The 16,223-nt window shown below is 43.1% G+C and overlaps 1 protein-coding gene across 6 annotated transcripts in view; it reads left to right on the forward strand.

Annotated features, from left to right (window-relative positions):
• Positions 1-8,275: 8,275 nt before the first annotated feature.
• Positions 8,276-16,223, forward strand: part of LOC118027453 (transmembrane protein 14C-like) — a 91,613-nt gene continuing 83,665 nt past the window's right edge. For 2 of the 6 annotated variants that reach the window (XR_004683829.1, XM_035030839.1), the window contains exons 1-5: positions 8,287-8,410; positions 9,393-9,462; positions 9,779-9,855; positions 10,704-10,805; positions 13,961-14,048. Coding sequence is in view for 5 of the 6 variants with exons in the window: in XM_035030839.1 (XP_034886730.1) it covers positions 9,440-9,462; positions 9,779-9,855; positions 10,704-10,805; positions 13,961-14,048 (290 nt within the window). In the remaining variant the exon portion in view is untranslated. Of the gene's footprint in view, positions 8,411-9,378; positions 9,463-9,778; positions 9,856-10,703; positions 10,806-13,960; positions 14,049-14,925; positions 15,438-16,223 lie in introns of those variants that run through there. The other 4 variants (XM_035030837.1, XM_035030838.1, XM_035030836.1 and 1 more) reach the window with 4 other exon arrangements.

Consider the following 16,223-nt stretch of genomic DNA (forward strand, 5'->3'; position numbering starts at 1 on the left):
CTGTCTATTCATATCTCCCGTACCCGACTTCCCATAATCACTGATCTTTTTATTGCCTCCATAGTTTCACCTTTTCCAGAATGTACATGTTAGAGTATTGTAGCCTTTTCAGTATTGTGGCTTCTTTCCCTTGTAACCTGCATTTAAGTTTCTTCTGTGTCTTTTCATGGCTCGATGGCTCGTTTCTTTTTAAAGCTCAACAGTATTCCATTGTCTATATGTACCACAGTTTTTACCCTTCGCCTACTAGAGGACATCTTTTCATACGCTTATGTGCCATCTGTCTGTCTTTGGTGAGGTGTCAAGGTATCTGGCTTTTTAATAAAATTGTTTTCTTACTATTGAGTTTTAAGAGTTTGTATTTTCGATAGCAGTCCTTTATCAGATGTCTTTTGCAAATATTTTTTTTCCTGTCTGGCTTGTCTTCTCATTCTCTTGATAATACCTTTTGCAGAAGTTTTTAATTTTAATGAAGTCTAGCTTGTCAATTATTTCTTTCATGGGTCATGTGTTTGATCTATCTTAAAAGGCTTCGTTATATCCAAATATCATCTCAGTTTTCTCTTAGGTTTCTTTGCAGGAGTTTTCTAGTTTTGCATTTTACATTTAGGTCTATGATCCATCCTGAGTTAATTTTTGTGATAGGTGTTATGGGTCTGTGTCCAGATACTTTTTTTTTTTTTGCATGTGGATATTCAGTTGTTCCAGCACCATTTGTTGAAGAGAGTATCTTTGCTTTGTTTTATTGCCTCTTCCTTTGTCAAAGATCAGTTGACTGTACAATTGACCCTTGGACAACGGGTTTGAACTGTATAGGTCCACTTACAGATTTTTTTTTCTATATAAATACAGTACAGTATTGTAAATGTATTTTCTCTTATGATTTTCTTAACACTTTCTCTCTAGCTTACTTTATTGTAAGAACATGGTATATAACACATTACAAAATATGTGTTAATCAACTGTGTTATCAGTAAGGCTTCTGGTCAGTAGTAGACTTTTAGCTAACTTTGAGGGGAGTTAAAAGTTAATACGCAGATTTTTGACTGCGTGGAGGGTCGGCATCCCTAAGGCGCCGTTTCAGAGTCATCTATATTTATGGTGGTCTTTTTCTGGGCTCTCTATTCTGTTCCAATGATCTGTTGTGGGTTTGTTGTTTTTTGCCAACACCTTAGTGTCCTGATTACAGTAGGAAAGTAAGTCTTGAGGTTGTGTAGCATCAGTTCTCCAATTTTGTTCTGCTTCAATATTTAGTATTTAGACCATTTACATTTAAAGTAATTAAAGTAAATATTGATATGAGTGCTATTTTGTGAATTGTTTTTTTTCCCCATGTTCTCTGTTACTTTGTTATCTTACTGCTTTTGTGGTTTGATGGTTTTCTTTAGTGTTATGTTTGGGTTCCTTTTTATTTTTTGTGTATTGTAGGTTTTTGGTTTGTGGTTACTATGAAATTCCTATATATTGATATATACATATATATAAATATAGATAGATATATTGATATATATATATGTATCTGTCTATTTTAAGCTGTTAAGTTCTAACACATTCTAAAAGCAAGACATTTTTACTCCCCTCACCCGTTTTATGTTTTTGATGCCTTATTTTACATCTTTTTTATTTTATTTTTTTAAAGATTTTATTTATTTATTTGACAGAGAGATAGAGAGCACAAGCAGGCAGAGGGAGAGGGAGAAGCAGACTCTCCACTGAGCAGGGAGCCCGACGCGGGGCTCGATCCCAGGACCCTGGGATCATGACCTGAGCCGAAGGCAGACGCTTAACCAACTGAGCCACCCAGGCACCCCTACATCTTTTTATTTTGTGTATCCCTTAACTCTTATGGTTATAGTTGATTTTACTATTTTTTTCTTTTAACCTTCTTTTTAAGTGGCTGATTTACTGCCTTTACTATATATTTACCATTATCAGATTGTTTTCATTCATATATTTTCTTACTTCTAGTTACGACCACTACTTTTCCACTTAAGACCTTTAACATTTCTTGTAACACCAGTTTAGTGGTGATGAACTCCTTTAGCTTTTGCTTGTCTGGGAAACTCTTTATCTCTCCTTCAGTTCTGAATGATAATCTTGCAGGATAGAGTATTCTTGGTTGTAGGGTTTTTGTTTTTTTTTTCCCTTTTAACACTTTGAATATATCATGCCACATTCTTCTGGCCTGCAAAGTTTCTGCTGAAAAAGCAGCTGACAGCCTCATACAGGTTTTCTTTGTATGTGACTCTTTTTTTTTCTCTTGTTGCTTTTAAGATTTTCTCTTTAGCATTTTGCCATTTTAATTATAATATATCCTGGCATGGATCTCTTTGGGTTCATCTTGTTTGGGACTCTCTGAGATTCCTCTACTTTGGTGTTAGTTCCCCAAGTGTTAGGGAAATTTTCAACCATTATTTCTTCAAATCAGTTTCTACCCCTTTCTCTCCTTTTTCTAGGACCACTATAATGTGAATGTTAGTCCATGTGATGTTGTCCCAGAGGTCCCTTATTCTCATTTTTAAAAATTCTTTTCTTTTTGCAGTTCCGATTGGGTGATTTCCATTATTCTGTCTTCCGGATTGCTGATCTGCATCTTTTAATTTGCTGTTGATTCCCTATAGTGTATTTTTCAGTTCTGTTATTGTAACCTTCACTTCTGTGACTTCTCTTTGGTTCTTTCCTATATTTTGTCTTTGTTGACGTTTTCACTGTGTTCCTCCATTCTTCTCCCAAGTTCAGTGAGCATCTGTATGACCATTACTTTGAACTCTTTATTAGGTAAATTATCTATTTCATGAGGGTTTTCCCCTTTGGGGGTTTTATCATCTTTTATTGGAACGTTTTCTTCTGTCTCCTCATTTTGTTTGACTTTCTGTGTTTCTAGAATTAGGCAAAACAGCTACTTATCTTGGTCTTGAAGGAGTGGCTTTGTGTGTGGCAGTGTCCCCTCTGTAGGCTGCATGTGCCTGGTAGCTTGGCTGGAGCAGGTGCAGGCCAGGGGATCCTGGGGCACTCTGTGTCGCTGCTACCCTGGCAGGACAGCTGGGGCTATAGTGAGTGCAGACTGCACTGGCAGGATTGCTGGACCTGGAACGGGTATGCAACAGAGGATCCCAAAGTGTTTTGTGCTGGGGTTGCTGTGGTGGATGGCTGGAGCTGGATCTGGCAAGGGTTGGGAATGCTGGGATGCTCTGTGCCTCGACCTCCCTGGTGGGATGGCTGAGCTCGAGCGGGTGCTGGTTGGGAGAGTCCCAGTGCATGAGGTATCAGGGCATTCCTGGTGAAATGCTGAGTTGGGTGCAGGCCTGTGGGGTCCCAGAGCACCCTGTGCTGGGACCACCTTGGTGGACAGCTGGAGTTGGTGTGTTAGGAATCCAGGGCTCACTGGAGAGCCCAAGCAGGCTGGCTAGAGCACCTGGACTCTGCTCCCTTCTGTGCTATCCAGGTGGAGGGGGAATGTAAACCATGGCTCTCACTGGCACCTCCAACCCCAGGGAATTCTAGTAGTTCTCCCACCATTTGGTAGACACTCTAGGGTTAATAAATGAATTTCCTTTACTTAATAGTTTAGTTGCCTTTAAATTGCTGGTTCTTTTTTAGATTTTATTTATTTGAGAGAGAAAGTGTGTGGGAGAGAGTGCGAGTACAGGCACGGGGAAGAGGGGAAGGGCAGAGGAAGAGGGAGAGAGTGGGGAGCCCGATGTGGGGCTCGATCCTGGGACCCTGGGATCATGACTTGAGCCAAAGGCAGACACTTAACCAACTAAGCCACCCAAGTGCCCAAACTGCTGGGGTTTTTTGCTGTGCCCCAGGGATGAGGAAATCCACATGTGGGTTCCTCAGTGATATTACTCCCTGCTGCGTGTTGTTACTTTGGTGGTGGGTCCCACTGTTACCATGTCTCTGTCTCTTCCACCCTTCTCTATGTGGTCCCTCTATTTGTTGTGCAGAGGCTATTCAATCAACATTAGTTCTTCAGAAGTAATTCTCTATATGTAGGTGTAGATTCAGTGTGTCCATGGGAGAAAATGAGTGCAGGGTCTTCCTATGCCACCATCTTGAACCACCTCTCTCCTCCTCATCTTTTAAATTGATTTAATAAACCATGTGATTCAAGCATTTTAGGTCAGTCTATGAGCCTCTCTGCTCAGTGGCCTCTGGCAGAACTTACCTGGTAGTATCCTTGGAAGCCATTACATTGACAATTGGTCATATAAAACTATATAATTTATTTGGGGGGATTCGTGTTCATGTTGTTTCTTTTTTCCACATAGACATGTATAGTCTGCATATAGTCTTCACCATCTAAATGTTGTATTATCTACTTCGATACTTGCGTCTGAGCAGATTCTCATGACAAATTCACTCTTTCCCAATTCAGACTGTGCCATGTTACCTAGATCTCCCCACTCCTTTGTTTATTCAGTAGCCGTGTATCCAGTGTTCACCATGTGCCAGGCACTACCTTAGATTCTGGGGACTAAAAGGAAAAGTGTGATCCCTACCCAAAAGACAAAAGTTTTGGTAAATAATTACATGTTTCATGAACCAGACTAATTCTATCTTGGACAAATCTGCCATGATGACTGTTCTGTGACGTGAACCTTCTTGAGCACTGGTCCCCCCATTCTTTCCTTAAGTATGCCCTCGGGGTATAACATCCTTGATCTGCCCAGGAAATAGGAGACACATGCAAGTCTACTTGTATTGTGGCAGCCAAAGAAACACTCTGTCCCCCTAATAAGCCATTTCTTGTCAAGCTAGACTTGTCAGCCTTTCTCTTTGGTCTTATGACTCCTTTACATAGGAGGTCCTTTTGCATACACCTCCCTTTCACAGAACACATGCAATGGCCTGGGATAGTCAGGGGCAGCTTGACTGATGACTTTAATAAAAAAAATGAGATTGAGTTTTTAGACAAGGATAAAAAGGTATTTCTGGAAGAAGAAACGGGGTGCTATCTCAGCTAAGAGAGACTTTTAATTGCAAGAAACAAAAAGCAACTCTGGTTATTCCAAACTTCAACAGAGGGCATGGGGATGGTTTTATAACAGACATAAGTACATCTGACAGAAGCTGGGGTAGGAAGAGAACCAGAGCTCAGATAGGGACAGGGTGCGGTCAGGGCAATCTCTCCCTCTTGTCTCCTCTCTGCATATTGTCTTCACTCTTTCTGCAGACGAGCCTCTCTTATTCCACATCTGCTCATTCATTCAACACATGCTTATTGAGCATCCACTGTGTGCCAAGCACTATTCTAAGTGCTGCATAAACAACAACCTCATTCTCTAGGAAATTACATGCTAGGTTGGGAAGATGATTTTACAATTAGTAAGTTATATAGCACTAAATATGGAGGTAAGCCATGGAGAAAAATAAGCTGTGAAGTGCATATGCATTGCAATTTTATTTTATTTTATTTTTGAAGATTTTATTTATTTATTTGAGAGAGAGCACAAGCAGGAGGCAGAGGGAGAGGGACAAGCAAACTCCCCCCTGAGGAGGGAGCCCGATGCAGGGGTCGATCCCAGCACCTGAGATCACAACCTGAGCCAAAGTCAGACGCTTCACCAACTGAGCCACCCAGGCGCCCCTATGTGTTGCAATTTTAAACAAGATGATCCAGGAAGGCCTCACTGAGAAAGTGACATTTGAATAAAGACATAAAGGAGATGAGGTAGTGACCTGGGAGATTATCTGGGAAATTCTGGGCAGATGAAGCAACAGGTGCAAGTGCTCAGAGGTGGAAACAAGGAGGCTGAAGCAGCATGAGCAAAGCGGAGATGAAAGTGAGCTGAAGGCTGGGAGGTAGATGTGTAGTCTGGTTCATGAAGCATGTAATGTAGGACTTTATAGGCCATTGCATGAGAAAGGGGGCCACTGGAGAGTTTTGAGCATAGGAATGACACCATTGACTTTAACAGAAGTGTTCTGGTTACTGTATTGAGAACAGACTAAAGGGCAGCTCTGTTGTGTATTAACTGTGTGGCCTTATCCTTAACCTCTTTCTCCCTTAATTCCTCTCTGTGTAAAACCAAGAGATAATAATAGTCTCTAGTGCTTAGGGTTAGTATGAAGATTAAATGAGTTCATCTATGTAAAGCACTTCATACAGTGTTTGGCATATAATTAGTACACTTCATGTTTTTTCTGCTATTGTTATGGCTCTAACATATGAGGTCCCAGAAGATGTGGCAGATAGGGTTGGTTGAGAACACAGGCAGTATTTTTTCATCTCATTTATTAATTGAGCTGAAGAAATTTATTAATGGAGCTTGGAGAAAGATTTATTGAATAGATGATGTTGCTCTTCAAAGCTATAAAATCTATCCTAAAGACCTAGAAACTGATACTGTGGATACTCAGTAGACATTAGGTGAAATACTGCAACCAGGAATTTGTTTGACATTTTTGTTTGGGGGTTTCTTAGTGTGTAAAGTCACACACTGCCTATGTTAGCATATGATTTCTTTGCACCCACTATTTATGTCTGAGGTTCCAAATATATAAGGTTATAATAAGGTTCCAAAAATGATAGAATAATGCTGAAATTGAAGCACTATTCCTTTTTCACAAACTGTTGTGGCAGATGGTTATCAGAGTGTATACATTTGTGTCTACCAAACATAATCCTGACTCTAGGCCTCTGTGAAACAAACAAGAACCCAAACAAACAAAACAACCTACTGATTAGCCAGAGACTAAAATCTTGCCCCTTACACAATCTTGGTCACACTCCACTGATGCATTTGTGGTTCAGGGTTCCAGTAATTAATCCAGTGGGCTCCTAGTTTGGAGCTAAGCTATTTCCTAAAATACGTTAATGCCAACTAGAAACATTACTGAACACAAATCATTGACTTGGTTTACTCTGTAACTGAAACAGGGCAGAGATCAATTTATTTTACGGTAACTGGAACTGCACACACAGAAATGCTGTGTGTTTTGGTTGAGGAATGACACAGAGGCAACATAATGTGAAGTTAAGGGTATAGATTTTGAAAGATAGACCTTACTTCAAATAACTGCTCCAGCAAGGACTAGGATCATAGGTAATTTACTTAATTCTCTGTGGTTCAATTTCTTTAAGTCTAAAGGACAGGGGTTAGATCACGGTGGTTATAACTAAGGTTTAAGTTTACACCTGAATAGGGAGGAACACATCCCTAAATCCATTCGGAGCTGGATTTAAGTTAAGTCCCACTGTTAGTTGTTCAGCATCTTGCAGTAATTCAGTGAGGGTCTGGCATACTGGAATTACTCAAGTTCTTCTTAGTCCTTACCTGCTTTCCCTGGTTAGAATCAGTTATGGTAAACACAGGCTTCAGTTTTGGTATCTCAAAGGCAGGAGCTGCTGCAACTGGAAAGTTTTCGTTTGGGAGTTATGTATGAGCTGCAATTTCCTTCTTTCACTCAAGACTGTATTTATAAGATTTATCTGTGTTGATTCTTGTAGGAGATTAAGAAGAGAAAGACTTCAAGGATAAACACACAAATTTTGGTGTACAGCAACTGAGTGGTCCTGCAGGAAACGCAAGGAAGAGAAGCAGATCTGTAAAGGGAATGGGGATAATGTTTTGTGGACACTGGGGCATACAGAGGTAGCAGGAAATTATATTTAACTTACCCTTTCTCCTCCTTTAAGATACTGCTCAAGTAAACACCCTAAAGTAAACACCCTGGCTTGCAGTCACCATCTCTGCAGGAAGAAAGTAGTTGTTACCACTGTAGGCAAAAAACGTGATCTGGTTAGAGTGACAATCCTCCCGGTTGGCATGCCTCCGATTTACACCAGGTAAACCACAAGTCCCTCCATTAATAGGGTCTTTCGGAGTCCATCCTCAGAAGCCCTTCTCTCGTATCCGTGGTCCCCACCTCAGGCCGGGACCACCTCCCAATGCCTCTTGCAGGACCCGACTCAAATTCTGGGTTTTAGGCAAGCTCTTGGAAAGCCGAGCTTCGAAGGCCAACTGCCCTTTCGGGGCGGCTACAGAGGGATCCAGGGGGGCGTAGCGGGACTCCCCGCCCCGCCCCGTCTCCGCGACCCAATGCGCGCGCCTCGACTCCTCCCCTCAAGCCCCGCCCCATGCGTCTCCCTTCCCCGGGTCGCATGCGCGCGTCCTTACTCCTCCCCTCAAGCCCCGCCCCATGCGTCTCCCTTCCCTGGGACGCCTGTGCGCGCCGTGACTCCTCTCCTCAAGCCCCGCCCCATGCGTCTTCCGTTTCCGAGACGCCTGCGCGCGGCGCGACTCCACCCCTCAAGCCCGGCTCCCGGCCTCGCCCCGCACCACGTTCCGCCTTGCCCTCGGGACGCAGAGCGCGCGGCGACGTTTCCGGCGGGACCCGGACGTCCCGCCTCACGGCTTGCGTGCCCTTGTCGAGCGGTGCAGACCTACGGCAAAGCGGTTCGGTACTTGGGAATTATTTTTCTATACACCTTTTTGACTTTTGGGGGTTACATAAGAGGCTTTGCTGCGCGTTAGGCTGCGTCATAGTTGCCTTTCTAGTCGCGCGTTTGGTGCTTTCCTTAAAATAGATTGTGAATCTTGCAGAATCTCTGTGCTTTTGAGACACATGCTTACTGATGTAGCGTAGTGGTGATTAGTTTCCTGTGGATTTTATTGCTCCAGCTCCTTGAAAGTCCCAGTAACTCGGTGCTACTTGGAATTAATAACAGGCACAATTCCAAGCACCGCCCCCCCCGCCCCAAACAGGTATGAATTGTTTCAAGCTTTAAACCTAATTGGATACTAAATTGGATCCATCTATAAGAAAGTAGGAGTTATACCCTACTTCGCCAAGAGCGAAGTGTCCCACGTTAATTATGACTTAGGCTTTCCAGTATTTTACCCCCTCACAGACCTCAGTCTAACGAGCTATTTGGATGCAAAAGTAATTGCCATCTAAAAGTTTTGCAGATGTTGAGTATTGCAATAATTGAACTCTTTGGGCAAGGGTAGAAAGGGGCAATTAAAATAGTTGAATTAAGGGCCCAGGGGATACTTAGTTTCCGATTTAGTAATAAGTTGGTTAGCTGATGAAAAGGTAAACTCATTACCTGTACAGAGCTCGTCAGTGAATTGCATTCAGTTTCCTGTAGGCCTGTGTTACTAGAATGGAGGTTATTACCAAAACGGTTGGTATCTGTTTAGCATTTACTACGTGCTAAGCACTTTTACTTATTACCCCTTTTAATACTCACAGGAGCCCTAGGAAATTTGTACCATTCTTACCCTCGTGGTACAGTGAAGGAAGCTTAGGCTAATAGAGGTTGGTAGCTTGCCTATTACTTCTTAGCTACTAAGAGGTGGAGTTAGAACTTGGGTCCACTTCCTTCTGACTGCTGGAGAGCCGTGCAATTAATTGTCTCTGATCCAGCCCCTCCTCCGCAGGTGCAGGCCTGGTGTACTCTTCTGTCTGGTCAGAGTGAAAGAGAACAATGCAGAGGGACCCTGGCCCACTGTAAGTACAGTGAATGGGAGAGGAATTGCCAGCAACTTCTCAAAACCAGAGCTTCTTTCCTTATCTGGAAAGGGCCCTAAGAGTAGACTGCTGGGTAGCACAGGGTATGGAAGGATGGACATGTAGGCCAGGGACCTGGGTTTGAGTCCCAACTCCATCACCGACTAGGGCAAGTCATCTAACCTCTGGGAGTTATGTTCATTTGTACCGTGATAAGACTGTTCTGGAATGATGATGTTTTAGTCCCATCCTGTGATTGTTTCTTTAAATTTTTTTCGCCGTGGTTGGCACTGATTTCTTGCGGTTTCATTTTCAGAGTACCTTTACATTGGATTGGCTTTGGCTATGCAGCGCTGGTTGCTTCTGGTGGGATCATTGGCTATGCAAGAGCAGGTATGGTTTGTAGCGACTTAACCTCCTAAGATTTTCACATTGTTGCTGGTAAAGAGTGAGTCCCCAGGTTCCCCAGAGTACAATCTCGTTTGAGTCAAGTTTGCTTTAAGCCCTCTAGCTTGAGTGCAGGCTTATTTCAGTCCGGTGGCTGCTCCTGCACTTGCTTTTCTGTTACCTGGTTGACCTAAAAGTCAGGCTTCTTGTCTACTCACTTGTTCTTGGCTTCTTTATCTAAAGCTGTGGGGCAGGGGTGGTAGTAGGTTGTTATTATCACTGACTACCACACATTAGTCTTGACCCCAGAGTGTCATCTCTGTGCTCTCTAAGTAGGAAGAAACCTCTTTTCTTTCCATGCTCATTTTTTGAAATCTCCTCTTTAGACATAGATCTGTCAGTAAATGTGCTGTTTCTACCTCCTTTCTAGCCTGCATCCCCACCCCAACACACACACACACACACCAGAATTCTTATTCTCCATTTTTTTTTTTTTTTTTTTTTTAACTCACTGCCCTTATTTCCCTCTCCTTTGGTGGTTTGCCTGAATTCCTGCCTATATACAGTTCCAGCCCTTGACAGGTTAGTCAGGTCTGGTTAGGAGCCCTTCTTTTCGCCCCAGATGGAAGTATCTGTCTATTAAAAAAGAGAGGATTAGTGTGGTATTACCGTGCCTTCTCTGTAAAATAGCAACCTCCCCAAAACATTTTCCTGCTTGAGAGCTCCTTGGTTATGAGCTGTGTTGAGAGAAATTTTCTTTGCGGTTTTCCTCTGTGAGAAAAGGAAATCTTGTGAATTCTGTTAAGAAAATGAGTGTCTGACATTATAATGCAGAACTGTTTGCTTCCCTACAGGTAGTGTCCCGTCACTGGCTGCTGGGCTGCTTTTTGGTAGTTTAGCAGGCCTGGGTGCTTATCAGCTGTCTCAGGATCCGAGGAACATCTGGGTATTTCTAGGTATGTCAACGTCACTGTCTCCCTCCTACAGTTATGTATCCCGAATGCTCTACCAAGAGGCTCTGGATTGGTGGAATGTGGCAGGTTCTTCACATGAAGACAGTTTTACTCCTTCTGCCAAGTGCTAGGGAGGTTTTAAAATTGGGGGTGGGGGGAGTTGTGCTGGCTTCTGTTTATTTTCTGTGTACAGAATATGGAAAGGTTTTCATGCCTCATGAATTTAGATTTAGCCAATGAAATTAATAATAAACCTGTGCAAGGCAAGTATATGTCTCTTAATCATTATGATTGCCCACTGAAGACCGTATGCTTGAGCATAGGATCACACATGTCAGGCTTAGGTTTGCATTTTTCACATTTGAAAATCATTTATTAGCCCTTTAGCACTAAGCTAAATGTATGGCATAGGCCTTGCCTTCAGGGAGCCTTTACCTTGACTGACATGAAACATGAGTCTGCGGGGCTGCTGAAGTGTCCTGGGAGCTGCATGGACAGTGAGGAGCGCCAGGAAGGGAAGATTACTACTTATCAGGGTGGCTTTGGGTGCATATTTATTGAGCTCCACCCATGTATCAGAACCTGCGCTAGGAGCATGGGCATCTCACTGTCTCCACAAACCCGCAGAGTCGGAAAACCTATAGTTCTGGCCTTTATAACAGTGGTTTGCACGAGTTGCCATGGGCTGGGCGGGAGAGGGCAGCAATGGCTGATGTAGGGTGTGCTGCGGAAGGAGGAGGGACCCAGCTCTCAGCTCTGCCTCACGGCTCCCTCACTCAAGTTCCTGAAAGACTTTCAGAGTTCTTTTTTCCCATTTCTGATTCCACTCCTCCACGCTCAGCAAATGACCTCAGTGCCTACTTAAAGAACAGCAACAGTCATGGGGGCTCCACCATGCTGTCAGCGTCCATGCCTTCTGCTGTGCTGTTTCTCTCCTCTCCACGCTGGTCCCTCCATCCAGGCTTTGGGTCTCTATGTCCCCCACCTTCTGGAGTGTTATTCTGCCAAAGATGCCATCTCTTAACTTGGATTCCACCGTGCAGATAGATCCCTCCTGCTCATGTTCACGTGTCTTCTCTCACCCAGTAAAGAAAAAAGGACCTCTTGTGATCCCACTTCCTTCTCCAGCTGCTGCCCTTCTTCCCCTTCAGAAACTTCTCTAGAACAATCTGTTATACTGCTTGTTTTTATTTCCTCCCCTTCCGCATTCTCCACCCGCTTCAGTCTCTGTTTTTGTCTCCTTTGTCCATGGAAATAGCTTTCCCTGATTGTGCTAGTGACCTGGGTTTTTCAGAATCCAGTGTGTGTGTGTGTTTTTTTTAAGATGTTTTATTTGAGAGGGCGCATGCGCACGCACAGGGGGAGGGGCAGAGGGAGAGAGAATCTCAAGCACACCCCCACTGAGCACGGAGGAGCCTGATGTGGGGCTCAGTGCCAGGACCCTGAGATCGTGACCTGAGTCGAAATCGAGTTGGATGCTTAACTGACTGAATCACCCAGGTGCCCTTGCGGTGTACATTTTTTAATCCTCATTCTAGTGGCCTATTAGCTTTCTCAGCATAGTGGACCAATCCATTTTCCACTCTCCTGTTTTCTTTTTTATTTTCTTGTTCTCTTTTGTTGACCCATCTTCCTTGGCTTTTTTTTTTTTTTAAGACTTATTTATTAGAGAGCTCGGGTGAGCAGGTGGAGGGGCAAAAGGAGAGGGAGAGAATCCCAAGCAGACTTCCCACTGAGCATGGAGCTTGATGTAGGGCTCAATCTCAGGACCCTGAGATCATGACCTGAGCTGAAATCAAGAGTTGGCTGCTTAATTGACTGAGTCACCCAGGTGCCCCAAGACCTGGCTCTTTTTATATTCTTTTTAATCCTCTTGCTTGGCTCATTGGAGCCCAGGCCTTAAATTACCATTGAAACAGGTCACTGATTCACAAACGGATTTCTCCTCCAAGCTTCACTCTTCTATATACAGTTGCGTGCTTGAAATCTTTATTAGTTATCTCAAGGCATCTGCCCAAACCTGACCTCTTGTCCTCACAACATTGGTCTTCTGGTGTTCTCCATCCATCTGGGTCTTGGTCTCCTCCCCTCCATCTTTATATCATTTTCACCTACTGGTGACTGGTGACACTACCTCCAGCACATAGCCTAGATTGTCTCCTCTATCTCCGAGGCCACCATCCTCATCCCAGTTATCCCTGTATTTTGCCTGCATTTCTGAGGAAGTCTCTAAATTGGTATCCCTACGTGCTCTAGTTTCGCTGTAGTTTGTTTTCCATAGAACAGCTAGAATTTTGTTTTTATAGTTCTGCTCATGATCCCTCTGCTTGATATCTTTTAATGGCTTCTAATTGCTCTGAGGATGAAGACCACAGTCCCTAGTATTGCTGTCAAGGCTCTGTGGTCTGGCCCCTCTTCCTCGCTAGCCATATTTTAGCCTTCATTTCCCTCTTACCACAAGGCCCTGCGTGTATTATTCCCTCCGCTTGGAATGTGCTTTCTTACCCCTTTAGCTCATTCACTCCTACTTTTTAGATCTTGGCTTGATCTTCACACTTAATCTGCAAATCCTTTTCTGATTTTCCTGAATAGGCTGCATCCGCTGTTAAAGACCTTTTTTGTTTTTGTTTTTTTAAGATTTTATTTATTTGAGAGAGAGAGCACGAGTGGGATGAGGGGCAGAGGGAGAAGCAGACTCCCGCTGAGCAGGGAGCCTAATGGGGGGGGCTCGATCCTGGGACTCCGGGATCATGACCTGAGCCACCCAGGCGCCCCTGTTTAAAGACCTTTTTTGATGATAGTTTTGTCCTCCAGCCCCTAGTGCAGTGCATGACATATAATAGGTATTGTAACAGATGTTGAAGAGAAGAGCATACGGCGTAAATACATCAGCCAGGTCTAGGAAAAAAAGACCTGTGGCAAATTTGGAGAAAACTATGGCTGAAGAGTGGTAGGAGGTGAGGCCAGGAAGGCCGTTTGGCCCAGACTGTGAGGGCCTTACATTCCAGTGTTTGTTCTTAGCTCCATAGAGCGTGGGTGGCCATGGGGAAGGAAATGATCATAGGAGATGGGGTCTGGCCCTTGAAAGATGGCTGGGACTTTGGTTCTCTCGCATATAAGATGCAATGATCTTTGATTCTTTTTCTTTTTCTCATCAGCTACATCTGGAACGTTAGCTGGCATTATGGGAATGAGATTCTACCATTCTGGAAAATTTATGCCTGCGGGCTTAATCGCTGGTGCCAGGTATTTTCTTTTCTCTTGCTGTTCTTCACCAATATGGAGTTTAGTTTCATGCCCCCCCCCCCCGCCTTTGTACATTAAAAAATTTACTTGTTCTGGTATGCCTGGTGCTGGACATCAACTGAAGTGATGTAATTTACACACAAATGGGAAAGGCTGCAAAATGAAGTAAGTGCATTCATGATTTTGCTCTCACATTTGCGGTCTGGTCCGTCCCCTCTCCTGCCTACAATGGAAGGAGCTTCATGCAAAGCCATGACTGCAGCTCTTTCTGTGACTTTCAGCATGAGTTCCATATTTCTGAGTTGTGTGGGCACCCTTTATTATTGAACATTTTCCTAAAAGGGAATTTTGATTAAATCCTGCTGTCCAATGAACTTTGGTTATGAAACTCGAACCAGATTATTTTAAAAACGTATTCCGAGGAGAGAATTTGTAAACATCTGGAAGAAGGTCCCTTACCTGACTTTGATCATAGTTATGATGCTGTCAAGCATAATGCTTTATAGTCAGTGTAGACCAAGGTCAAGAGCAGTGAACTGGGAGGCTGGAAATGTACCGTTAACTAGCTCTGTGACCCTGGAGAGACCTTGCTCTTCCCAGCCTTCAGTTTGCTCATCTCTTTGAATTATTGGCTATTAGATTAGAAACTCCCGATTCATATGTACTATTTTAAGGCAATTGGGGTGCAAGACTGCCCCTTGGCATGTTATTCCTTTGGTACTTCCAGGGATGGGGGTTCACCTGTGCCTGCTCTGCTTTGGCATCTACTCACCATGTAGTTGTGAAGGACCTGCAGTTTTAGTTTCTTTGAAAAATAGTCGAGTGCCTATTCTGTCCTTTACCTGATGTTTTTTGTTTATGTGTTTCTTTTGAACAGTTTGCTGATGGTCGCCAAACTTGGAATTAGTGTGTTGAATAGACCCCATCAATAGTAGTCATGTCCCGCTTGGACTCATGAAGAATTTAAAAACTTCCACTATTTTTAGTGTATTAAGAGAAACAAGTGCAGCATTTTCACATATTCTGACATTTTACTTAACAAAACAGAACAAAAATAACATTGAACTTTCCAGAAGAAATCAGTCATTATCATTACAGCCTTAAAGAGGTGGGTGGTATGTAACCCATGAGCTTCTTATATATTCTCATACAGTTTGATTCTTGTACGTGATGTTCTCTCTTCTTTCTGTATCTATGGGTAAAGTCTCAAGGGGTAAAATGTTAGGTATCAACATTGAGGGCCTTGAAACCCCATGCCCTACTCAGAACAGTGTGAAAAAAGTCTCTTAGGAACTTTAGGATTTCTTTTCTTTGGCTTATCCTAGAGCACAGACCTACTTTGAAATTATGTCAAATGAAATATGAAAATAAAGTTTACTGTAAGTAATATTTTCTATGGTGTCTTCGTTGCCAGAGCTGTCTAGAATGTAGAATGAGATGTGAATAGCAGGAAGCTGTAGGAATGTGAAAGTGTTCTGTTAATATTTTATTTAGTAATTACCTATTTTGAAGAAGGACCAAAGAAAGTTATTTATGATTTGATTATATATTGCACTAAAGCTCGTTTTAGAAATGATCCCTTAGTGAGGATTTCTAAAATTAGGACTGTGTAACAAAAAAAAAAGAAAGAAAAAATGAAAATGTGGTTAACTAGCTAATCTATAAATGTGAAACTAAAAGACCTGTCTGAAACTTGAATTACCAGGTTTGGTCTCTATACACTTTAACTGGACACTGACACATTTCCACCTCACTTTCTTTTGTTTTCAGCCCTGAGCATTAACTCATTCTGGTAGTCCTTACTTTAGTTTTCTCCTATTTCAAAAGAGAAAGGATATTTGCTACTTACCTCCTCCCTAACTGGTATCGGTTGGATTTATAGTATAATTCAAGCACTTATTAATCAAATTTATATGTTTTCTTAAACTCTTTGAAAGGAGTCCTGGTTTTCTCATCCTTGTTTTATGTGATGTGGTTTTGACATGTCTGCCAGGGCCCATTCTTAAACGGTAATGCCCAGGGGCACCTGAGTGGCTCAGTCGTTAAGCTTGTCTGTCTGCCTTCGGCTCAGGTCATGATCCCAGGGTCCTGGGATCCAGTCCCATATTAGGCTCCCTGCTTGGCGGGAAGCCTGCTCTCCCTCTCCCCCTCCCCCTGCTTGTGTTCTGCTCTCGC

Source organism: Mirounga leonina, unplaced genomic scaffold (assembly GCF_011800145.1).
Source record: "Mirounga leonina isolate KUSES-001 unplaced genomic scaffold, KU_Mleo_1.0 Mir_366, whole genome shotgun sequence".
In the NCBI taxonomy this organism is placed as follows: domain Eukaryota; kingdom Metazoa; phylum Chordata; class Mammalia; order Carnivora; family Phocidae; genus Mirounga; species Mirounga leonina.